The sequence below is a fragment of the Thermobia domestica genome, chromosome 7, assembly GCF_964235325.1.
Source record: "Thermobia domestica chromosome 7, izTheDome1.hap1.1, whole genome shotgun sequence".
In the NCBI taxonomy this organism is placed as follows: Eukaryota; Metazoa; Arthropoda; class Insecta; order Zygentoma; family Lepismatidae; genus Thermobia; species Thermobia domestica.
In genome coordinates, this window is record NC_137460.1 from 132,035,249 (window position 1) to 132,061,939 (window position 26,691).

Consider the following 26,691-nt stretch of genomic DNA (forward strand, 5'->3'; position numbering starts at 1 on the left):
AACGTTCAAAGATTCCAGGATATGGAATTCCACTGCTCTTTCTCCCCTTCCCCTTCGAATTTTTCTTTCTTTCTTTCTTTCTTTTTTTTCTTTTTTTGTGGGACCTCTACCCTGTCTAAATTTCAAGTTTCTAACTTAAGCGGTATGGCCTGATCGTTGATCAATCAGTCAGTCAGGACTTGTTCTTTTATATAAGGCGATGCACAATAAGCAAATTAATGCCAAAAATATTATTACAAAAGAGATATTTAAAGTGGTATTAGCAAAGAACACGTTGTGCTACTGTATACAGTATATTCATTCATTTGGTAAAATTCATAAAACTATGGCTTGTATAAGCAGGGTGTGGACCTACAGACTTCTTGGGCTCAACTGCAGATGACAAAATTACGGCCTTATTATGTTACAATTGCTTAAATCCTCCTGCTTTGGAAACGAATGGAAGTTGACATTCTTCTCACCAACTTTTCTATTTCGTATGTTCATTTTACAGACGTACACAACGCGTGAGGGCATTGTTAAAGCTTTTAAAGTCATGTAGCAAATGCAGATGAGTTCTATTTATACAATATGTACAGTACAAAATAAATAATAATATTTACACATAGAAAATGTAATTAAAAACGAAGAAAACATAGAAAATCAACAAATATACAACTAGCAACCTGTCAACTGAGAGGGCGCAACAATAGTATCTTGTTCGGCGAGTCAGTGATTTGGTGTCGAAGATGACGTCACGCGAATGAAGAGGCTGAACGTGGGTTTACCTCGTACGAGGAAGGTCCATAAACTGTGAGAGTTGAATTTTGATGAAAATTAGTGACAAGACTCAGTTCGAGATGCTAAGTAACGTAGTAATAGTCACTCGATGCGCAAATGCTTCGTTGAGCTGCTACACCGACGCCATCTTGAATTCCAATAGGCAATGTCCAAGAATACCCTTTTGGCATAAAAATGAAAACGCTTTTGGTAGATCTGACTTCAACATTGTAAACCGGGATAGGGCATCTATATGTGGAATTACTTCCAGTGCATGACCGCCATCTTGAAAGGCGCCATATTGAATCCCGGTCAAATATGATAAATGGCAAGGGGGTCATGTGGGGTATCAAATAGCACTGGAATTTACTCCTGAATTCATTTCCGTAACCAATGTTTACATATCTGTTTTCAGTTCAGAGTTAAGAGCTCTCTTACCCACAGAAACATATAAACACTGTGCAAGTTAAATTTGTGTTATGGAACACGGTGATGCGAGCAATTGCAGGGTTTTAACTAATGCCTACAGGGTAGTAGTCACTTGATCTACAAGTATTGCCTGTAGGAAAACTCTAAATTCTGCGTGCTATGTCTTAATACCCTAAACAATAGTCTAAAGTCAAGAGAACTAATAGGTCCATTTTGTTCGTTTTTAATAGTACGGAGTACAATATTGGGGAAATTCAGCACATTCCCATAGAGTATTTCAAACACAAAAAAGAGCCATATATATCACTGTGAGTGTTAAAGCACATGAATAAACAAATCCCAAAATGAACTTCTAGAGTTGTCAAGTACGTGATTTAAATAATAAATAAATCCTCGAAACACCTCCTACAATTAGTTATTTATCACAGTTTTGAAATGAAAACTAGTCTTGCTCTTATTATAAGCTAGTGTTTTATCGTTGAAGGTGGAAAGATGCATATATTTAATTATTTAATATTGAAGGAAAAAGCAAGAAGAGGATCTTTTTATGGATTGCAACTTGATATTGAATCTTGTAATAATCTTTATAGCCACTCTTCTTAGCAAGTGTGTATGCATTATCTTATCACTAATAGCAGAACAGCCAACAGACACAAGAAAAAGTGAATTCTAAGTTTTCAGGTGTATATTCTAAGAATACTGTGAACTGAATTTAAATCCCCTTCATTGTTCAATTCGTCAGCGATAAATCGATTTTATTTAGACAAACTGACAATAAATGCATTAAAGAATTTTAACTTCGTAATATGCACGGTAAATTATAGGTTGTCAAATATGAGTATTGGAAAGGAACGCAATATTCTGCAACAATGAGGGAATTTGCGTAAGGTTTCAAGCTTGGAGAAGGAAACACAATATAATGGACCATGTAAAACTGCCTAAAATAGAATTTTGGTTTGATTCAGTTTAACGTCCCACACTTATGCCCGCTACGCTAAGGGAGCCTGGACCTACTGATTATAGTGGATTTTCTAATATATATATATCTGAACAATCCCTTTGGTATTCTCTGCTCTTCAGCACTATTAAACAAGTGTTTCATCGACCACCAGTCTATTCCATCACACTTTGAAATAGGTATAATTTATTACAGTGCTGCCATTCCATTTTTCATTACAGGCATTTCAATTTAATTAATGATTTCTCTCACTAGGCTCAAGATCTTATTGGTATAGTGGCCCTTGTGGATCAAATGACTACTACTGCATTAGTTAAAACCCTGCATTTACTCGCATGACCATGTTTCATAACACAAATCTAACTCAAACAGTTTTTATATGTTCCTGTAGGTGAGAGAGCTCCTAACTCTGAACTGAAAACAGATATGTAAACATTGGTTACGGAAATGGACTCAGGAGTAAATTTCAGTGCTATTTAATACCCCACATGACCCCCTTGCCATTTATCATATTTGACCGGGATTCAATATGGCGCCTTTCAAGATGGCGGTCATGCACTGGAAGTAATCCCACATATAGATGCCCTATCCCGGTTTACAATGTTGAAGTCAGATCTACCAAAAACGTTTTCATTTTTATGCCAAAAGGGTATTCTTGGACATTGCCTATTGGAATTCAAGATGGCGTCGGTGTAGCAGCTCAACGAAGCATTTGCGCATCGAGTGACTATTACTACGTTACTTAGCATCTCGAACTGAGTCTTGTCACTAATTTTCATCAAAATTCAACTCTCACTGTTTATGGACCTTCTTCGTTAGTTCTACGATGACAAAAAGGGGGTATTTATTCGTAACGGTTTGCGACAACGTTTTAGCAAACGCGCAATACAACGCTGTGTTTTAGCGTACGATAATAGACGTAACAGATATAATTGATTTTTGCGTCTTTTGTGTTGCGTTACCCTTCATAATGTTTAAACAGGCTGGTACGAAATAAGCTTTCTGGTTGTAAGTTGAACCACCCTAATAATACTAATTCATTATCTAGCGAAAATATTTTAACCCTTATTTCACAAGCTACGGACGTATGAGCGGAAGCAAGAATCTTCAACCAAAAAGTATGCAGCCAGCTGTTGAAGCTGAAAAAGCAGCTACTTGAGTTAATTCAATGTTTAATGTTCCATTTTATATATTATGCTGGCATGTAATCAGCAGAAAATATGGCAAACATTTGGTGGTGAGCCTGTATTTAGTGATGAACGCAGAAATGCCTGCGTTAATATATTGGCTAGAAACCTCTTTCTAAGAAGCATTTCCCTCATCATGAGATGTTAGTCAGGCAGTGTTTCGTTGCGGGATGGCTGAGAGAGCCATCCGTTTGACAGAGAGACTTGTAAAGCAAGACAGAATTAATTGTTTCTGTCATTGTATGCATTGCCATCTAGAACTTACTATTCGGACATCTTATGGTATTTCACGGGCTAGTATACCTGGTTTAACTCGAGAGATTGTGCAGTACTCTGTATTTTATGATACTTTGGAAAATATCCGATTTTGATTTACAGGATAAGGGTGAAATAATCTGTAGTGTCGATGAAACTAGTTTTCCTGTAAATAGTGAATCTCCAGGAGCAATGTTAGCCAGTTAGGAATAACATGGCATGGCCCTCGTTACGTAGAAAGAAAGGAGTGAAAATATAACAGTAATTGTCTGTTACAACACAACTAGAACTTCTTTCCACCTTTTGTAATTTCCAAGGTGAAACAGTTCAAAGCTGAGTTTTTAGAAAGCTTATCGCCAGGCCTAAAGAGTTCATGGCTGATCTTGTGTATGTCAACAAAACTGCATTTCTCGAGTAAATAAAACACTTTGTAAACCTGAAACCACGAGGACTTGCCTACTTTTGTTGAGCCCACGACGCACGATTGCAGCACGGATGGCGTCCTTAAAAATGATGGTGTACTATATTCAACATGACATAACAGAAGTTTGTTTACCTAGTCCTTCTTTCGATCTCCACGTCTATTCTACAAGCAAGCATGCAATAAAAGGATATTTGCATATCTGGATAAAATAGTAACAAAACAATATTCAGCTATCTATTTAGTTAACCATTTTCAATTTCCGGCGGGAGCTCATGTGGTTCGGATTCCACGTTAATTAGTAGGTCCCGTCTCATATAGCCTCGCTGCTGAAAGGGACGTTAAACTCAAAATCAACTCAACTCAGTTAACCATTGTGAAAACCTGGTTCAGTTTCAAGCGGTATCTCTGTTTTCAGAGACACTGGAATCTCATCACTAAATAAGCTAGCAACGCAGAAATGGAAAAATGTTAATAAATTTTGCGGTGCATTCCAACGTGAAATGCCACTATATGCTGAGCAGGAATCAGGGATAGATAAAATTCGACAAATTCTATCTTCGCCTTGCTAGTGTTGCCTACGAGACGGGATGAGACAGAATTTTCGTGACGAGACAGATGAAATGAAATCTCTAAGTTTTACGCCCCACGATTATGCCGGCTAGTCTAAAGGAGACAGTGATTATGAGAAATGAATGAAATGGTGGAATGAAGTAAGTGGGAGGAAACGGGAGAACCCCGAGAAAACCCACGCACACAGTGTTTGTCCACCACAAAGTTTACTTGGCGCAGGCTGGGATCGAACTCAGGTCCCGATTGCAGCCACCACGGCCACCTAAACTATCACTGAGCCACCGCGGCCCCTGGAGATGAGACAGCCATAAATCTACTCTTCTAGGAACATTAATCTCACTGAAATACGCTGCTAGAGGACAATCAAAACAGAGATCAGAAATATTAACTTTGATTGAGATCATGAGAAAGTAAGCCTCTTCAGGTGGAATCATATCTTGAAGACACTTCGGAAATTAAAAACGTGTGCAAATGTGATATGTCTGTCGCCAGCCTCACGTACTGTGCCAGAGCTGTTGTGTGTGGTATCATCAATACTGTGAGCTGCTATTAATAGGTTGCATGTTGTTACTAGGGATGGGCAAAACCGCTTTTTATAAAAACCGGAAACCGGTTTCTAGAAAAATGGAGACCGGAAAAACCGACCTCGGTTTTCTAAAAAAACAGTTCGGTTTTTCACCGAAACCGGCTTCGGTGAAAACTTTTGGAAAACACAAAACTATTTCTGTGGAACCGGGATTGGTTTCCAGAGAACAACGAAACAGTAGTCTGGTCAGAAATACAAATTTTGTAAAAAAAAAAAAAAACGAAACCGGTTTTGAAGAAAACCGAAACCGGATCCGGTGAGAAACCGAACCGGTTTTGGAGATAACTAATAACCGGTTTCGGTGAAAACCGAATCAGTTTTGAAAATAAAAGAAACCGGTTCTTCTAAAAATTGAGAAACCTTTTTTGTGCCCACCACTAGTTGTTACCATATGCACGTTGAGGTAATACTAATCTGTGTATGCAATTACACATATATAATGCAATATTATTGTAGTACTTTATATTAAAGCTGTGCACGATTGCTCACAATGAATGAAGAGAGAAAGTTGTTTTTCAACCAACTCTACCTACTTACTTCACACCCATATACCTGATCACTTCATCCCAAAACTTGGGCAGTTCACTTTTTACTATTTAATTAACTACTGATATTATATACACACATGAAAATACATAGGCTATGATTACTTTGTACTGGAAGCTACCAAGTTTACGAAGTTACCATTAAGCTTTAAATACATGCACAATTAGAACTTCAAATTCTCTGTAACACCCATTTCATCCGGAATTATTCTATTAGAGGAAATTTATAGTTTAAAGATGGATTTGAAACACTGCAGTGCATTCAATATCCTCTTATCGAGAATCGATTGAGCAAAGAGATATAACCATTATACAGCACGAGTATCCACATATTCCAACTTTCATGATACAACAAATGTAATACGATACAGCCACGGGCGCCCGAAGAAAATTTTCTAGGTGGGCTCATCTCCCTGTTTGCTATATTACGTTTGGTATTTTTTATTTGTATTAAGAAAATCTTAAGAAATTTAAAACATTTTTTGTGAGCCAGAGGGTGGGAGGCCCCACTTCTGGCGTCCATGCATATAGCACAGGTGTCCAGTTCTGTCACACAGTTGCGCAATTGAGTGTGACTTCATGATAAAATGTTATCACTTCTGTTTCTTGCTACGATCAGAATGGATGGATTAATGACATTTGTCAGTATTATTTTATATTGATAATAAATAGTCACAAGTAATAGTTAATAGAAAATCAATGGATAAGAGAGCAGTACTTGTAACACTTACGTAAAGTTGAACATCTTCTCCAGTTGTTTCCAAACATCACCAAGAAGTCCCTCTACTACAATGTTACCATCCACCTTCCGAACAACAGTTGCTGGAGGGTTCTATGGAAACATACAAAGTTGTAAACGGAAAGTTTACTTTAAGTAATACACTATTGAAAATTCGTGAAACACTATCCATACATATTTTTGATCTAAAGTTTTGTTTCTTTTCCTAAGTTGATTTCATTATTTTTGGAATTGTATTCTAATCAGTGCATTACATATGTTTCAATGTTCTCGACATAACTGCATTGTAAGATATTTTAAGCAACATCAGAATAATCATTGAGAAATACGTCCTAATAATGGTTTTGTTGAATTACATGGTACAAAAAAGGACACGAGTAATACTGTTTTATATTAAAATCTATTTATAATACATAAACTTCTCAGTCCATGAGTAGCGTTAATTCTTAATAATTAGCAATCCCGCTCGTTCCCTGTCTGCTTGAATTTATTTGAAAATGGATAGTGGTGATGTTTAACATGAACGTGTTTCGCTGTTTATTATTAAGACAAGTGACGTATTAAATGTATAAAAAAGATTGTAGTTACTTATAAGAGTATAATATCCAAAAGTATTTATTCAATGTCAAGCACAGTATAATTCAGCAACTAACACACATAAACACATTATATAAACTACAGACAGTTTTTACCATTTACCTTAGGGCAGCGCAATATTTAACGAGATTTACAGCCGTGACCGTATTTACATTTGAGCATAAATATCTGTGTAACCGCAAGTTAGATAAGTAAACTTCAAAAAAAGAAAGTTAAATCTAAAGATTTAGAATTTTCAACTAAGCACGATTTAAACTAATAATACTAATTTTAAGTTAGTAATATGCTTGGAGAGAACAACTAGTAATATTAATCGAATTTATTAGAGGTGGCGTACACAGTATTAACTGTTTTATGTGATGTGTGAATTGATAGATCACGAACAGTTTGTGGCGAAACGATTGCAGCCTGGCATGATATTTTTGACACGAGAATCATTCTTCATCTACGGCACACTGAACTTTGACCAACGCCTGCAGTTGCGAGATGAGACGATCCTACAGTATGAGATGATTCTGCCGTTAGTTTTGTCAGAGGATGGCGTATGTCAAACGTTCTTCCAGCAGGATGGATACCGTCCTCATTGTGAACGTAGTGTGTAGAATTATCTGCATCAGCAGTTTCCTATAAGGTGGATAAGGCGTAAGACATCGATAAATTGGCCACCATCCTCTCTCGGCCTCACGTAACTGGACTTCCAATTGTAAGGTCTCCTACGTTTAAGTCATGGTGTACACTGTCGGAATTTACAACATTTGGTGATGCAAATGTAGGATTCATGTGCTCCCATAGTCCAGAGACATTGCTAGCTGCCGTGCATGGGGAATGGAAGAGGCATGTGACATACATCACTGTTCCAGAGGACTGTTATTTTAAGGGTGTGCTATGGGAGAATCAACATCAGAAACAGTGAACAGCTATTGATAACACAAAACCGTCAATGGCATTGCACTTATGCAAAAATACTGCATAAAAATATGCGTCGCGTATCAACCACCGTATTTAAAACACAGAAGTTATACAGTATTTAAGATGACGGGTTTCAATATGGCAGTCGTAGTGGTCACTTGTATTTCTGAGGTGCCAGATTTCCGAAACATCAAATATGGCCAATGTAGATCCCGCCCCAGAAGCCTTTTCTATCATCTGACTTTTGGTCCACATTGTAGAACTCGCACTTTTCATGTGGATGTTGCAGATGGTAAAGTTTGGAGGCGTTTTTATCAGAAGTGATTTACTGAAAATAAACTTAACTTTGGCAGTCGATCAAGCTCTGATTGTTAATTTATATTTTATATTCAGAATGTTTTGCATTGCCCTCATTTGACACAAAGTTGACGTTTATTTTCTCGAATTGCTTCTTAGATTTCGAGCTTACCTTTTGGGGTTTTATAGTTAGAATCATGAGAGCTATTAAATGAGCTGATTGGTTCTTCAATTCCTTATTTGCATCTAATGAAATTCCTGTGTAAATGACAAAGTCACGTGATGTATGGTAAATAAACTTTTACGCAATGTTACGGAGATAAAGTTGTTCTTCCAAGTGCGGTAGGTGCATATTACTTCTTAAAGAATCAGAAGTCTCTTCGTCCTAAAGCAACGATTCTCGACCTACTTTTGGCAATGACACAGCCTTCCTTGCTATATATACTCTCGACATATCAATGTATAAATAAAATACGACGAGCTTAACTTTATAATTAATACCTAGTACATTTTTAAATTATCAGGAAAATAAATGTTTTAAGTATTTGTAATATTCTTATTGACACTTTTATTTCAAGCCTCTCGTTATGGTTAATGGTGGAAAATGAAATTTGGAGTTAATTCGAAAATTAGGTAGTCATTGACGTTTGGGGACAACTCCTTCGGGGAAAAGTAGAACTTTACGGATAATAAAACGTATCACGAAAATGAGCACAAATATTGCAAACTTTATAATAGGGTATATGGAAGCCGTCACTTACTGCCACTTTTTATGTTCTGGGTTTCTGTTCAACTGGCAATACTAATAAGCTATAAAGCAAAGACGCTTAACACCTACTAAATAAACGGAAACCATTATTTAAAAAACTAATGTGAGCAGGCGATATTTAGAGGAAAAAGTGACAGAAACTATAAAGTCAAAGTTCGAAAACTTTCGAGCAACCTCTCCCCGAGTTCGACAACTCTTTTTTTCTACGAGTAGCAGGATAGCAATTTTGTTTAATATTAGAAAGATAAAGACAATAAAATTGTCAATTAACCTACTTACTTCGTTAGTAGCTGCTGAAATAATAACACCTTGTAAATTTCTTCGTCTCTCCCAGATGTTTTCTTTGGTAAATTGGAGACCTTCTATTGGGGCCCATGTTCCAATTTTCCTTAATGTCAAAGAGTGAGCACGACTTACTCGATATACTTCGAAGAAAGTAACATTATCCTTTGATGTCAAAGGTTTTACTCCCACGAAGGTGAAACAATTTAATGGTATGTAAATATTATCAAATAAAGATTCCATATTCCAATCAGGTTCCAGCAGAATGAACCAATCGTTGTCATATGTATAGAGTCCTTTTGTTGACACCTGCGAGGTATAAAGTAAAGTTTAAACATATTTAAGGACGATCAACCTAAGTGCTAATTGCCCATATTATCATATATACTATCACATTTAAGGACGATCAACCTAAGTTCTAACTGACTATATTACCATATTTACTATCTTCGAAGCAGAGATGTTGTGTATAGACTATCTGTAACCCCTTATGCAGTAGTAGATGTGTTAGAACAACAAAGTGCAGAAACATTTGACAGTTTTCAAGGTTAAATAGAAAGAAATCACCGTCTATTAACAGCGTATCACTAACATACAAGTAAGATTTTTGACTGTATTTATATCTATGTTAATGTCTACTATGTTGTCTTGATTACACAGAAGTGTTCAAATTATTAGACTCACGCTCCAAAAATCCAAAGTTCATGTTGCACTCCTAATTTCGGAGTTTTAGAATATGTAATTTAATGGTTAAACCACCAACATAGAATTCTTCACTTGTTTACTGTACAGTTGAAGTGGTGATATCATCGTTGAACAACAGATGGCATTAGTGGAGGGGAGGGAGTTCTGAAAGTGGTATTTCAATTGTAGACAACTATTGTGGTTTCTATCAAAAATTTACAAATCAAAAAGAATTGTGGTTGCAGTCCTAAGCAGTTACGACATTCAAAGTGGTCAATAGTTCGAATGGGCCAGTTTAAAGTGATCATGACGTGTTTTGTGTATTAATCTTTTATTCTGTGAAGTCTTGTAATCGCGGCATAATGGGAAAAGCCAGAGAAACCTTTCTCCGCGTAAAGTAGAAATTGTCAAAACACTTCTGGCGGAAGGAAGATATACACAAAAACAAATTGCTAATAGAGTTGGGATAGGGCAAAAATCAATGAGTAAAATCTCCGTTGCAATGAGTTAGAAGCAAATGTATTAGCAAAATAAGGTTGGGAAGTGTGGGTGAAAACCAAAGCTATCGCTAAGAGGTATCGAAAAACTAACAACATTGGCTCTGGGAAATAGAAACGCAACTTCTAGAGACTTAATCAAAAAAATGGCTGAGTATTTTGTAGGTATTTCGCCTGAAAATGTTCGAAGAATTCTTTGTGCTGAGGGAATAAAAGCACTCAGGCCAAGAAAGAAAGCAAAATTTACTGCAATCATGGCAAAGAAGCGCCTCGAATGAGCACGAGGCCTAGAACATTGGACTGCTGATGATTGGAGAATAGTATGTTTCAGTGACGAATCGTGTGTTTTCTTGTCTGATGAACGTTCACAAGTAGTAGAAAATGGATCGATCTGGGACAACATCGCTCAACTCACGAGCCCCTGGGAAATTGAGCACCTTACACCGTGAACCCACGGTCTTTTACGACCTCCATTTTAGGGGTGAATTTATTCCCTTTTATGAGCACTTTTTTTTAGGGGGGGTGTACTCGTTCTCTTTTATGACCACATTTTAAGAGGTGAACTCGTTCCCTTTTATGAGCATATTATTCAACCCCTACGAACACATAACAGAACATAACAGAAGATCAGATAACAGATAAGAATATGAAACACACAGTAGAACAGATAACACATAAGAGTACGTAACATAACAGGAGTGTATTCATTCTCTTTTATGAGCATATTTTTCAACCCCTATTTTAACATAGGAGATAACACATAAGATTACGAACACATAGAAGAGCAGATAACACATAAGGCTACGTAACACACAGCAGAGCAGATAACACATAAGAGTACAAGGGTGAACTCGTTCTCTTTTATGACCATATTTTTCAACCCCTATTTTAACATAGGAGATAACACATAAGATTACGAACACATAGAAGAGCAGATAACACATAAGGCTACGTAACACACAGCAGAACAAATAACATATAAGAATACGTAACATAACAAGGGTGAACTCGTTCTCTTTTATGAGCATATTTTTCAACCCCTATTTTAACATAGGAAATAACACATAAGATTACGAACACATAGAAGAGTACATAAGACTACGTAACATAGCAAGGGTGTACTCGTTTCCTTTTATGAGCATATTTTTCAACCCCTATTTTAACATAGCAGAACATTAGACTACGTAACATAAGGTTCATACAGCAGAGCAGATAACACATAAGACTCGTTCTCTTTTATGAGCACATTTTAAGGGTGAACTCGTTTCCTTTTATGAGCATATTTTCCAACCCCTATTTTAACATAGCAGAACATAACGAACATAACAGAACTAGCAAAAGAGTATGACTTATTTTTCAACCCTTAATTGAACATAGCGCATCAAACAGAAACTACGAAACATAGTGAAGATTAAAGGGTGAACTCGTTCCCTTTTATGAGCATATTTTCCAACCCCTAATTGAACATGGCAAATAATACATAAGACTACGTACTTTTTCCAACCCCTATTTTATCATAACAGAAATCACACAGAGACTACGAAACATAGCGAAGTCCACTTCTATTTAAAAATAGTCCATTTTAGGGGTGGACTTATTCTCTTTTATGAGCATATTTTCCAACCCTTATTTTAACATAGTAAAGAATACATGGAGTTGGCCTATCTACGGACATAGCAGATTACATAGCAAAGAATTCTTTTTACCTGGGTCTTAAAGTTTATGTGGGATACGCCCTTTCTATGACAATTTTAACCGATTTGGGTGAAACTCGGAATATGGGGGTTTTCGGACATGCTGATTACAAATATCATACTTATTTTTACCTGGGTCTTATAGTTTATGTGGGATACGCCCTTTGTATGACAATTTGAACCGATTTGGATGAAACTCGGCATATGGGGGTTTTCGACCATGCTGAGTACGAATATCATACCTATTTTTACCTGAGTCCTATAGTTTATGTGGCATACGCCCTTTCTATGACACTTAAAACCTAATAACTCAAAAACGAAGCAACGTATTGAAGTGCTGTTTCCACATTTAGTAATTGTTCATCAACCACTGCAAGTTTCAAAAATAATGACCATCGAGGCCAAAGCTCAAGGTACTTAAAACCTAATAACTCAAAAATGGAGCCACATATTGAGATGGTGTTTCCAAATTTAGTAATTGGTCATCAATTACTACAAGTTCCAAAAATAATGACCATCAAGGTCAAAGGTCAAAATACTTAAAACCTAATAACTCGAAAACGGAGCCACATATTGAGATGGTGTTTCCAAATTTAGTAATTGGTCATCAACTACTACAAGTTCCAAAATAATAACCTTCCAGGTCAAAGGTCAAATATTTAAACGCAAATAACTCTTAAACAGAGCAACGTATTGAGGTGCTGTTTCCAAATCTAGTAATACGTCATCAACTATTACATGTTCCAAAAGTACTGACTATCGAGGTCAATGGTCAAATATTTAAGCCTTAATAACTTTAAACAAAACCTGTGTGACCTATTCAATTTTGTATCAAGCAGAGAAAAGTGAAGAATGAATAAATATGACTGGCTTACTTCGAGAAAGAAAGCAAAGATATTTCATTTTAACTAGTTGAGAATTTAAAATCATCTTGTATTATTTAAACAAACGAAAGGATAAATTTTATACCAACGAGAAATGCCATTTTATACCATTTTGTATTACTCCAATAAACGAAGGAATACCAGAAAAAATAAGTGAAGAATGAATAAAATTTAGGTGGATTATTTTCTTTTGTACTGGAAAAGAGAAGAAGAGCTACTTTAACTAGCTCATTATGTACTGTTTAAACAAACGAAAATTAACCATTATGTAACTTTTGAACTACTGAAATGTTCTATTTTTGTATCAATCAGAAAAACCCGAAGAAGGATCATTTTAACAAGTTGATAATTTCTGTAACGAAAGAATAATTTCGATGTTCTACTTTTATACCAACGAGAAAAAATGAACTAGCTGAATATACGAAATAATAAATTTAAGTGACCTATTAAATTTTGCACCAATGAGAAATGGCATTTTAACTGGCTCAGAATTTTACTACTCAAATAAACAATGAAGTATTTACTTTTGTACCACCGAGAAAAAAAGAAATTGCACCATTTTGGAGTATTTAAATAAACAAAGGAATTATAATTTGTGTCAACTCTAAAATCAATTAAACGAAGTAATGCATTTGAGTGAGCTATTTAATTTGAAAAAACCGAAGTTGAGTATTTTATACCATTTTGTATTATTTCAACAAACAAAGGAATAAGCAAAAAAGGATCATTTTATATCATTTTAAACTAGTCTAATAAACGAAGGCATAAATATGAGTGAGCTATTTAATTTTGTAGCAACCAAAGGATCATTTTAACTAGCTGAGTATTTTCACGAAAGAACAAAATTGTACTAATCAGAAAAAGCGAAGAAGACCCATTTTAACTAACTGAGAATTTCCGTACCTTTTTGTACTATTTAAACAAACGATGAGGTAAATTTGAGTGGCCTGTTTTTTGTACTAACCAGAAAAATCGAAGAAGGTCCAATTTAGCTAACTCAGAATTTATGTACCTTTGTACTAGCCCAATGAACGAAAGAACAAATTTGAGTGTTCTACTTTTTATACCAAACAAAGAAGAATCATTTTGTACTACTCAAATAAACGAAAGAAAAAAAACAATTTAACTAGCTCAGAATTTATATACGTTTTGTTTAGGAGTCCTACTTTATGTACCAGCGTGAAATGCCATTTTAACCAGCTCAGTAGTATTCAAATAAACAAAAAACCGAAGAAGGATCATTTTAACTAGCTCAGAATTTCTGTACTTTTGTGCCATTCAAACAAATGAAAAAACTAAATTTGGATGGAGTATTATTTTTTGTGCCAAGCAGAAAAAGGAAAGAATTTCTACTGACCAGAAAAGGCGAAGAAGGATCATTTTATACCTTTATGTGCTATTTAAATAAACGAAGGAATAAATTTGAGTGATCTATTCAATTTTATACCAATCAGAAGAAAAGCAAAGAAGGGCCATTTTAACTAGCTGAGTATTTTTGTGCTACACAAATCAACAAATGAATAAATTTGAGTGACCTATTCAATTTGGTATCAACAAGAAATACCATTTTAAATAACTCAGCATTTTATACCTTTTTGTGCTATTTAAATAAACGAAGAAAGCGAAGGAGGTCCAATTTAGCTAACTCAGAATTTTATACCATTTTGTACTAATCAAATAAACGAAGGAATAAATTTTTGTGACCTATTCAGTTTTGAAAACAAGCAGGAAAAGAAAAGAATTAACATTTTGTACTAATCAAATAAACCAAGGAATAAATTTAGATGGCCTATTTAGTGTTGTACCAACCACGAAAAAAAAGCGAAGAAGTTCCATTTTAACTAGCTCAATATTTCTGTACCATATTAACTAACTCAAAGAAACGAAAGAATAAATTTTGAGTGGCTTAAGCAAAGAAGGTCAATTTATACCTTTTGTGCTATTAAAACTGAGTGACCTATTCAATTTTATACCAAGTAGAAAAAATTGTGTTTGCAATTAAACAAACGGAGAAGGTCTATTTTATGTACATTCTGTACTACTCAAATTCTACTTTCTGTACCAACCAGAGAAAAACAAAGAAATACCATATTCTGCTACTCAAACAAACGACGGAATAAGCTCAGAATTTCTATACCTTTTTGTGTTATTCAAATAAACGAAGGAATAAATTTGTGTGACCTATTCACTTTTATAGCAAGCCCCTTTTAGTTTTATACCAACCATGAAGGTCCATTATAACAAGCTCGGTATTTTTATACCATTTTGTATTACTCTATTTCATTTTTGTAACAATCAGTAGAAAACAGCTCAGAATTTTATACCTTTGTGGTGTTACACTGAAGTCTCAATTTTTCCGGTCATTAACTACATATTTGAACGTAAGATTTAACCAACCAGAGTTGCGTTATACATTGAATTTTATCTTAATTCTGTAGAGCAGACTCCATAGCAATTAGCGTACTAAAGAAAACTGATGAAGGATGACAAATTATGACAGCATGCTTGGCTATTTTTTATCACAGCAGAAGAATCAGGTCATCAAGGAAAAAAAGTTTTCAAAGTTCCATGTTCCATACCATCTATAAACAGTGCGGCAGATATTTAAGCAACGTTACGAATGCGTTACCTAACAGTTGTATTGCTAGTATAGTGTGGGTCCTACGGTACTGCCTATTGCTCAACGATTCAATGTTTTTTAGACTTTCCTTTCTCGTCTAAGTTCAAAAAGACAAATATATATTTTTGCATTTATGTATTTTATTATAATGGAATATAAGTTTATGGAGTATATTTGGAAAATAATAGAACATACATCATGATGTTATATTGCCTTGAAAACATAAAATTAAACACGGAGAATGCATAGAATGTTTTTATTGTAGATATATAAAATTATTTATTTGATTGGTTTTTTGCTGAAGAGCAGAAAAATGACTAGCATAGAAATTGTTTATGTTTCACCTAGAGAAAAAGAAATTCAGCGTGAAAACGAAAAACCTATACTGTTAATTCACCCGTCTGACCCCGATTTGCCAAATGAATTACGTGATAAAGTGAGAATCATATATCCAACACAGCAAATAGAAGATTTGTATTATTTTAGACGGTATAATAGATATAATGATGAAATACTACCAGAAAGTGATGATAACAGTATTTCAAATATTACCTGTTTTGAAGTGGAAGCTAATGAGTGCGGGTATACTAGTGAAAGTATTAGTAATACATGTGTTATACAATTATTTAATGAGTATACCCCAAATTCAGTATTATTATGTGAAGCATGTTCTGAACATAATGAAAATGAAAAAGATCACAACTGTTTGCTGCAGTATGATTACGAATTATTACAAAAGGTGTGGACGATCTTAATTAAACGTGAAATGAGAGAGAAAATCTATAAACTTTATTTAAAGAAGCATTTTAAAGGTTGTAATATTAAGAACACTTATACTTTAGAGAAAAAATTTAATCTGGTATATGAATACATTACAGAGTGTGATTATTATATCAACAAAATAGTAGAAATGTTTTTAGAGAAAGATAAACAATTATTTAATTCTGTAAATGAACACTGAGCCCACTGTAGCATATGCATTTGATTGTGTAAGAATAGAAGAACTTGAACTGTTAACTATATTATTTTTCAAATGGATCAATTTGTAGCATTGTAATATTACAAACATTGGACTCTGGCAACTGAATTGTCAGTGAGAGTCAATTTAAATTGTTCTCTGGACGACACAAAAATATACAAAATGGTATAAAAATATCGAGCTTGTTATAATGGACCTTCATGGTTGGTATAAAACTAAAAGGGGCTTGCTATAAAAGTGAATAGGTCACACAAATTTATTCCTTCGTTTATTTGAATAACACAAAAAGGTATAGAAATTCTGAGCTTATTCCGTCGTTTGTTTGAGTAGCAGAATATGGTATTTCTTTGTTTTTCTCTGGTTGGTACAGAAAGTAGAATTTGAGTAGTACAGAATGTACATAAAATAGACCTTCTCCGTTTGTTTAATTGCAAACACAATTTTTTCTACTTGGTATAAAATTGAATAGGTCACTCAGTTTTAATAGCACAAAAGGTATAAATTGACCTTCTTTGCTTAAGCCACTCAAAATTTATTATTTCGTTTCTTTGAGTTAGTTAATATGGTACAGAAATATTGAGCTAGTTAAAATGGAACTTCTTCGCTTTTTTTTCGTGGTTGGTACAACACTAAATAGGCCATCTAAATTTATTCCTTGGTTTATTTGATTAGTACAAAATGTTAATTCTTTTCTTTTCCTGCTTGTTTTCAAAACTGAATAGGTCACAAAAATTTATTCCTTCGTTTATTTGATTAGTACAAAATGGTATAAAATTCTGAGTTAGCTAAATTGGACCTCCTTCGCTTTCTTCGTTTATTTAAATAGCACAAAAAGGTATAAAATGCTGAGTTATTTAAAATGGTATTTCTTGTTGATACCAAATTGAATAGGTCACTCAAATTTATTCATTTGTTGATTTGTGTAGCACAAAAATACTCAGCTAGTTAAAATGGCCCTTCTTTGCTTTTCTTCTGATTGGTATAAAATTGAATAGATCACTCAAATTTATTCCTTCGTTTATTTAAATAGCTCATAAAGGTATAAAATGATCCTTCTTCGCCTTTTCTGGTCAGTAGAAATTCTTTCCTTTTTCTGCTTGGCACAAAAAATAATACTCCATCAAATTTAGTTTTTTCATTTGTTTGAATGGCACAAAAGTACAGAAATTCTGAGCTAGTTAAAATGATCCTTCTTCGGTTTTTTGTTTATTTGAATACTACTGAGCTGGTTAAAATGGCATTTCACGCTGGTACATAAAGTAGGACTCCTAAACAAAACGTATATAAATTCTGAGCTAGTTAAATTGTTTTTTTTCTTTCGTTTATTTGAGTAGTACAAAATGATTCTTCTATGTTTGGTATAAAAAGTAGAACACTCAAATTTGTTCTTTCGTTCATTGGGCTAGTACAAAGGTACATAAATTCTCAGTTAGCTAAATTGGACCTTCTTCGATTTTTCTGGTTAGTACAAAAAACAGGCCACTCAAATTTATCTCATCGTTTGTTTAAATAGTACAAAAAGGTACGGAAATTCTCAGTTAGTTAAAATGGGTCTTCTTCGCTTTTTCTGATTAGTACAATTTTGTTCTTTCGTGAAAATACTCAGCTAGTTAAAATGATCCTTTGGTTGCTACAAAATTAAATAGCTCACTCATATTTATGCCTTCGTTTATTAGACTAGTTTAAAATGATATAAAATGATCCTTTTTTGCTTATTCCTTTGTTTGTTGAAATAATACAAAATGGTATAAAATACTCAACTTCGGTTTTTTCAAATTAAATAGCTCACTCAAATGCATTACTTCGTTTAATTGATTTTAGAGTTGACACAAATTATAATTCCTTTGTTTATTTAAATACTCCAAAATGGTGCAATTTCTTGTTTTCTCAGTGGTACAAAAGTAAATACTTCATTGTTTATTTGAGTAGTAAAATTCTGAGCCAGTTAAAATGCCATTTCTCATTGGTGCAAAATTTAATAGGTCACTTAAATTTATTATTTCGTATATTCAGCTAGTTCATTTTTTTCTCGTTGGTACAAAAGTAGAACATCGAAATTATTCTTTCGTTACAGAAATTATCAACTTGTTAAAATGATCCTTCTTCGGGTTTTTCTGATTGATACAAAAATAGAACATTTCAGTAGTTCAAAAGTTACATAATGGTTAATTTTCGTTTGTTTAAACAGTACATAATGAGCTAGTTAAAGTAGCTCTTCTTCTCTTTTCCAGTACAAAAGAAAATAATCCACCTAAATTTTATTCATTCTTCACTTATTTTTTCTGGTATTCCTTCGTTTATTGGAGTAATACAAAATGGTATAAAATGGCATTTCTCGTTGGTATAAAATTTATCCTTTCATTTGTTTAAATAATACAAGATGATTTTAAATTCTCAACTAGTTAAAATGAAATATCTGCTTTCTTTCTCGAAGTAAGCCAGTCATATTTATTCATTCTTCACTTTTCTCTGCTTGATACAAAATTGAATAGGTCACACAGGTTTTGTTTAAAGTTATTAAGGCTTAAATATTTGACCATTGACCCCGATAGTCAGTACTTTTGGAACATGTAATAGTTGATGACGTATTACTAGATTTGGAAACAGCACCTCAATACGTTGCTCTGTTTAAGAGTTATTTGCGTTTAAATATTTGACCTTTGACCTGGAAGGTTATTCTTTTGGAACTTGTAGTAGTTGATGACCAATTACTAAATTTGGAAACACCATCTCAATATGTGGCTCCGTTTTCGAGTTATTAGGTTTTAAGTATTTTGACCTTTGACCTTGATGGTCATTATTTTTGGAGCTTGTAGTAGTTGATGACCAATTACTAAATTTGGTCTTATATGTTATTTATTCTGCTGTGTGTTACGTAGCCTTATGTGTTATCTGCTCTTCTATGTGTTCGTAATCTTATGTGTTATCTCCTATGTTAAAATAGGGGTTGAAAAATATGGTCATAAAAGAGAACGAGTTCACCCTTGTACTCTTATGTGTTATCTGCTCTGCTGTGGGTTACGTAGCCTTATGTGTTATCTGCTCTTCCATGTGTTCGTAACCTTATGTGTTATCTCCTATGTTAAAATAGGGGTTGAAAAATAAGCTCATAAAAGAGAATGAATACACCCTTGTTATGTTACGTACTCTTATGTGTTATTTGTTCTGCTGTGTGTTTCATATTCTTATCTGTTATCTGATCTTCTGTTATGTTCTGTTATGTGTTCGTAGGGGTTGAAAAATATGCTCATAAAAGGGAACGAGTTCACCCCTTAAAATGTGGTCATAAAAGAGAACGAGTACACCCCCCCTAAAAAAGTGCTCATAAAAGGGAATAAATTCACCCCTAAAATGGAGGTCGTAAAAGACCGTGGGTTCACGGTGTAAGGTGCTCAATTTCCCAGGGGCTCGTGAGTTGAGCGATATTGTCCCAGATCGATCCATTTTCTACTACTTTCACAATATGTGCGACGTCGACCTGCAGAGGAATTCATGTTGGAATGCCTTCAACAAACCGTGAAGCATCCTACTTCAGTAATGGTCGGGGTATGATGTCTGTCTTTGAGCCTGGGAAACTGTATATAAAAGACGGAACAATGAAGTACGACCAATGCCTACAAGTTCTTCAAAAAAGAACTGCTTCACCAGACTGCAGTCTGATTTGTTGACGCACACTTCATATTTATGCATGATGAAGCCCCATGCCACCGGGGCAAAACTATGACACAATTCTTCGAGAACAACGTAATTGGTTTTCTTCTGTGGCCGGACGATAGCCTTCATATGAACCCGATTGAAAACCCTTGGAGCTTTATGAAGGAAAAGCTAAAGAAGAAGCATATTACAACGAAACATCAGTTGATCGAGGAGATCAACAATTTGTGGTATTATGATGCTGAATTGAAGTCAAAATGTGCTAAACTCGTACATAGTATGCCACAAAGGATAAAAGATTAATAAAGAATAACGGATTTCATAAGGGATATTAATCTTTGTATGAGAGATCATTTTCTTGTAAGTTTTCCATTTCATTTTTTCTTTCCAATTCAGATACATACACTGTATAGTATATAAATTTGAATTTCACGTACGCGTTTGTTTTATTGATATTGAAAAGCATGTGCCATGGCCACAAGAAATTAGAACAGAGTTACAGAGCAGTATTTGGACTAAGTTCAAACGTGTTTTCTGATGTAATATTGTACGAACAGTAAAATATTCAGAAACTGAGTGTTGGGTCTAACAATTTGAACATGTCTGTACTATGCACACTATTGAAAACACGTTCTGTAGTTTTCAATCCAGGGGTGAACGACCGCTGAGCAATCTCTCATTTATGACGACCCCCATGAGAAAATGAGCGTTCTCTCATTTATGACGACCCTCAAAAATTTATTTGACAAGGGAAATAAAATTTTTAAAAATCTCTGAATAATGTTATTTACATTACCTTCATGCAATAATACACTAAATAATTCGCGAATTTTGTGAATGCTTGTTGGTAATAATCTTTGAAGGCACGTGTAAGGCTGGCTAACTTTACGAACGCTGTTTTGCCAATACGCCGTGCACAATATTTAAAGTATCTTCATTTCAAAATGCTGCCTGTGGTTTAAACGTTAAATTATATGTATATTGCAACACGTCCTCTCACATATCTCTAACGCCGATCTTTCATTGTTGCCCTTACAATATATGTACGTATTAATGTCCATTTTGTAGCCCCCATCCAATATCTGTACGAGATGCCCTGTTTTACCCAGACATGTCCTTTTTGGGCCTTAGAACTGGTCCGGAGAGGGCTTTTTTTTTTTTTTTTTTTTTGGAAAATTGAAAGCTTTCCTCCTTTGGAGGAGGGGTACAGATAACTGCAAATGAAATGAAATGAAATCTTTGAGTTTTATGCCCCACGTTTGTGCCGGCTAGGCTAAAGGAGACGGTGATGATGAGAAATGAATGAAATGGTGGAATGAAGAAAGTGGGAGGAAACGGAACAGCCCAGAGGAAACTCACGCATACGGTGTTTGTCCACCACAAAGTTCACTTGGCGTGAGGAGGGATTGAATCAGGGACCGCATGCACCAGAGGTGAACACTCCACTACAGATAACTGCCTTAACTTCAACATCTGTATTTTACGTATATATACAAATACATATAATAGGCTACAAATGGGTCATTGTTAAAAGGGGATATGTTCCACATGAACATTGCACATATTACATCTTTCAACAATGGCCGATTCATATCTATTGCTAAACAACTATAATATTGTTCCAATGTTAGACTTCAAAGGAGAAAGAACACATCAAGCTGTAATGCGAAGAAAAGGAACCTATTATTTGTGTAATCAGTCTTCTAAAAGTTTAGTTGTATAAATTGTGTATAGAAAGTAATAAAAATATTTTTGTGAAATCTAAAGTTGCCCTTTTTTTAAAGTATGGCATATGATAGGAAAATTCGGTGTGCAGAAAACTCGGTGTGGGGAAATTTAAGTGTAAGGTAGATTCGGTGTAATGCATATTGAATATTACCCCTTACGATAACTTACAACACTTCATATTGTGAAAACGAAAACCATAAAATGAAACGAATAAAATGTTATTGCCTATTTCAGGAAAAGTACTTTTTTTTTTTTTTTTTTTTTTTTGCCTTGAGTCTCCTCTCCTCTTGCATGTCTTTTGCGAGATATTACTATAAATTACTTTTCATCACACAATGAAACTGACACTTTTTGTCAGAAATGAAACAATTACAACTATAAGCTCAGAGAATAGTTATAGAAACAACTAAAAGCACCTTTCATATAGTACATCATAGAACATATATAGGGTGATTTAAAAAAAACTCACGGATGTCATTTGGCTCTAGAATTTCTAACTGAAGTCCGATTTTCATTCGGTTTGTTGCAGATGATCAAGGAAGGATGGGAAATGTATGGGACTATGTTTACTGGTTTAAATTCATCCGGGGTAATATCGAGCAGCCCGCAAGAAAAACTGCAAATATTCACCAGTGTACCTTACAGTTCGAATGAGATATTGAATATTTGAAGCGAAATTGAAGAACACAAACTAAGTGTTAGTGGTAACACATAAATCACATGTTGAATAGCTACAGCCTTAGTGGAACGGACAATATAATCAGGGTGGTTTTATCAGGTAATAGTTGTACAAATAGTTGACTTCTTCTCCAATCAGAGACTTCAGTTTGTTTGCCTTAAGTTAAGGTAAACAAGTAGTGCAACCCTATTGACTCCTTATTGATTCTAAGCCAATCAGGCTAGATACTCTAGTTGAGGCACTTATTTTTACACCTTTGAGTAACATAAATAAACTATGTCGTTTTTGAAGACTTTAGATTTAAATATTTATTTATAAAATAGACATAAAATCGTTAGAACACTTTTGAAAAATCAGAAATTTTCAACTTTACCCGTCCAGAAACCTACATTTATTTTTGGAAGTAAAAAATTCTAGGAGACACCCTCTAAAACAGCATAAAAACTTAGGTTTTGAATTAAATGTTGATTGGTAGGGATTGTCGCTTCTCTAAATCATTCGAAGGGACATCGAAAAACACATTTCTCGTCATGTAAGGACCATGAAATGTTAAAATTCGTCGAAATCTAGATTTCAAATTATTTCAGGGACATAATTTTTTAAATTCCTTATAGTAGACAGTAAAAGTACGTTCTACACAAAGTTTGAACTTAAAACTAATACGCTTCTTTATCTTCAAAGTTAAGTTTCTAATCGATTCTACGGTCTACTACAACAAATCTTTCTTTACACCTAGCATTCTCCATACGGAATTTTCCATACACCAAATTTTCCGTGCACCGAATTTTCTTACACCAAGTTTTCCTACAACCTATTTTCTTAGACCCAGATTTCCTACACCGAATTTTCCTGCTCCTAATCCTAGTACCATCGCCCTTTTCTTATAACCAATTCATCCGTTTCCATCACACATGAACACATATTTTACGGAATGTATTCAGTCTTGTGGATTACGGTATGTATCGTAACTAATATGTGGCTGGTTTTAATGTTCACATAGCATCTTTCAAATACTATCGCCCCTGGAAGAATGTCAAGGAGCCAAGTCGAGAGAATATTATCCACATGATTTCTACAGATCTCGAAATAACATTAAGCGGTAGCATCTTTTGCAGAAATAAATCTACAGAAACTTGTGGTTTCATGTGACATATTGTGTTTATACACTGAAAATGGTGTTGTTGACGGTGGTGAATCGCATCGATTAAATTGTCGTCAAACCTCCTTCGCCGTACCGTGACAAATCCTGTACGAATACAGACTTTACTGCAGTAACACAGTTGCACAAGGTTTCATGTTAATGTAAACTCAAAGAACACAAATCTCACATCGCTACTCTGGTTTAATATTGACAAACTATAGTGTAAATATTGTCAGTTATGCTTATAGAGGTCCCAAGGGGACGTACCATAACAAGCAGAGTGTCATAAATGCTTGAGGGGGATAGAAATATTTCAAATAATTTTATTTTCCGTCTAAAATTATTTTACAATTTTGCCCAAAACTAAGAATAATGCATTAGAGCGAGTGATAATTTCAGAATATTTTACTCCAAAAAATTTCCTTGCTCAGAAATGAGAAAAATGCGTGTTGAAAACAAGATAAGTAATTTTTACTCATATTTGAGGTAAAATGTCTCATTATTTTCAAACGTGTTTTCATTTGTTTTCATTTTCACATTTCTTAAAAATGAGAATGAAATAGTGCGTGATTTGTAATATAATAGATGACTGAAAAATAACGGTAACAATCTTACCGAACTAATATTTACTATGTTTTACTAGGGTGTAATTACTATTCAGGAAATGAGATAAAAGATTTCAGTTGTAGCAGAGTGCGAATGAAAAAAAATAAATGAAATGAAATCTTTGAGTTTTACGTCCCACGGTTATGCCGGTTAGGCTAAAGGAGACGGTGATTATGAGAGATGAGTGAAATGGTGGAATGAAGAAAGTGGGAGGAAACGGGAGAACCCCGAGAAAACCCACGAGCACGGTGTTTGTCCACCACAAAGTTCACTTGGCGGGGGCTGGTATCGAACCCGGGACCCCAAGCACCAGAGGTGAACGCTCTACCACTGAGCCACCGCGCCCCCCACAGAGTGCGAATGAATATGAGTACGCAGTACGGTGATGCGGCTGAGGTGGCGTATGAATATATCATACAATTACGAGGAGAGTCGAGGAAGTAAACACCATGTGAAAATAAACACATAGATTTATTTTATATACCTTGGATTTGATCAGACAAGATTCATGGAAGTTATTACCTGTATTCTATTAAAATTAATATTGTAATGTAAGTACATGTAGTTTAATGCTGGAACACTATTGTAGTAATTGAACAAAGTTTACAGTAAGAGCAAAGGTAAAGAATAAATACTGTAAATACCCTTTTTGTTATATAGCAATAAGTAGAATGGGGAGGCATGCCAATGTTTTCCCCCCTAACCATTCGTTATAAGGTGCAAAATAGCTTATGTATAGAAACAAAGAACTCATAAGTCATGTGTGTAGGTAGAAAAAGCGTTGAAAAAAGTGAGATTTATTATTATGAAATTGAAATGCAAAGGTACTGTGTTCTTTGGAGATGGTGCCTCCTATTTTCCTCAAGAGTAATATTTCTAATGACATACGTTTGCAGGTTATTTGTGGCATATACTCCATATGTGAATTGAATACTGCGTGCAGATTGATTATACGAATCCATACAAAAATTAATCAAATATATTCTTCTTTCTGAATTCACTTTCCGTAAATTCAGCAATGATTTTTCAGATGTGCATTTGCAATCCAGGTGCAGATTCACTTTAAGAGGTCTAGTTCAAAACCACCAACCAACCTGTGCTAGATGGCCATTAAAAGCACGAATATTATCTAAGCGAAAAAAAAATGAGATGAAATGAAATCTTTACGTTTAACGTCCCACGGTTATGCCGGTTAGGCTAAAGGAGACGGTGATAATGAGAAATGAGTGAAATGGTGGAATGAAGAAAGTGGGAGGAAACGGGAGAACCCCGAGAAAACCCACGAACACGGTGTTTGTCCACCACAAAGTTCACACGGCGCGAGCTGGGATCGAACCAGGGACCCCAAGCACCGGAGGTGAACGCTCTACCACTGAGCCACCGCGCCCCCTATTATCTAAGCGAGTCAGAGCAGGAGTGCAGTAGGGTGTCACGCGTTAGCGTGGGGTGCGTCCGTAGGAAGCAGGCACGTTAACGATGCTGGTTATTAGGGATGCACGCGAGACGCGAGAAGTATCGTCTCGTCTCGCGTCTCGTCTCGCATTTGCGAGACGAGACACGAGACGAGACTGAAAATTTTATGCGAGACGCGAGACGAGACTAAACCATGCGAGACGAGACGCGAGACGAGACTCAGTTAAGTCTCGCACGAGAAGTCTCGCGAGACTTCTCGCAGTCTCGCAACGTTTATGAATTACATGTAATTATATATTTAGTGATTTTACATTTATTGAATATTCTAAGTTGAGCGTTAATGCCTCCAGGAACAAAAAAGTGATTGGGGCAATAGACATTTTATCAGATTTATTATTATTCAAGGTTGATTTTCAGAATTAAAGCCTTCTTTAGTTTCTAAACATCATTAAAAAGAAAAGCTTTGTAAATTGGAAATTTATTACAACAACATGGATTTAAGACTTTATTTTGCGACACAAACACATACACGCGGGCGCGCACGAATACATGAACTTCTGTTTTTTGGTCTGAAAAGCGAATAAGACTCCCTATTGCTGCAAAATATGATATTTGTGTTGTTTCTGTCTTCTTCACATTACTACTAGCGATTTGTGTTGGGGGATGGCGGTGAAGTCCCCTCTCGTCAAAGTTTATCCCGGGTCCGGCTCGCAGAAATAACATGATATTTTTACATGGAATAAGTATTTTCTTTCTACATATTTACCAAAAACATGCCCCTCTAGTTCGGAAGTTTAAATCAAACA

At 35.0% G+C, this 26,691-nt stretch overlaps 1 protein-coding gene across 1 annotated transcript in view; it reads right to left on the reverse strand.

The window, feature by feature from the left end:
- Positions 1-26,691, reverse strand: part of LOC145688944 (putative glutamate receptor) — a 134,768-nt gene that overhangs the window by 40,248 nt on the left and 67,829 nt on the right. Inside the window, exons 4-5 of the mRNA XM_081763109.1 lie at positions 9,304-9,615; positions 6,445-6,545 (exon numbers count right to left, since the gene is read on the reverse strand). Coding sequence (XP_081619235.1) covers positions 6,445-6,545; positions 9,304-9,615 — 413 coding nt within the window. The remainder of the gene's footprint in view (positions 1-6,444; positions 6,546-9,303; positions 9,616-26,691) is intronic.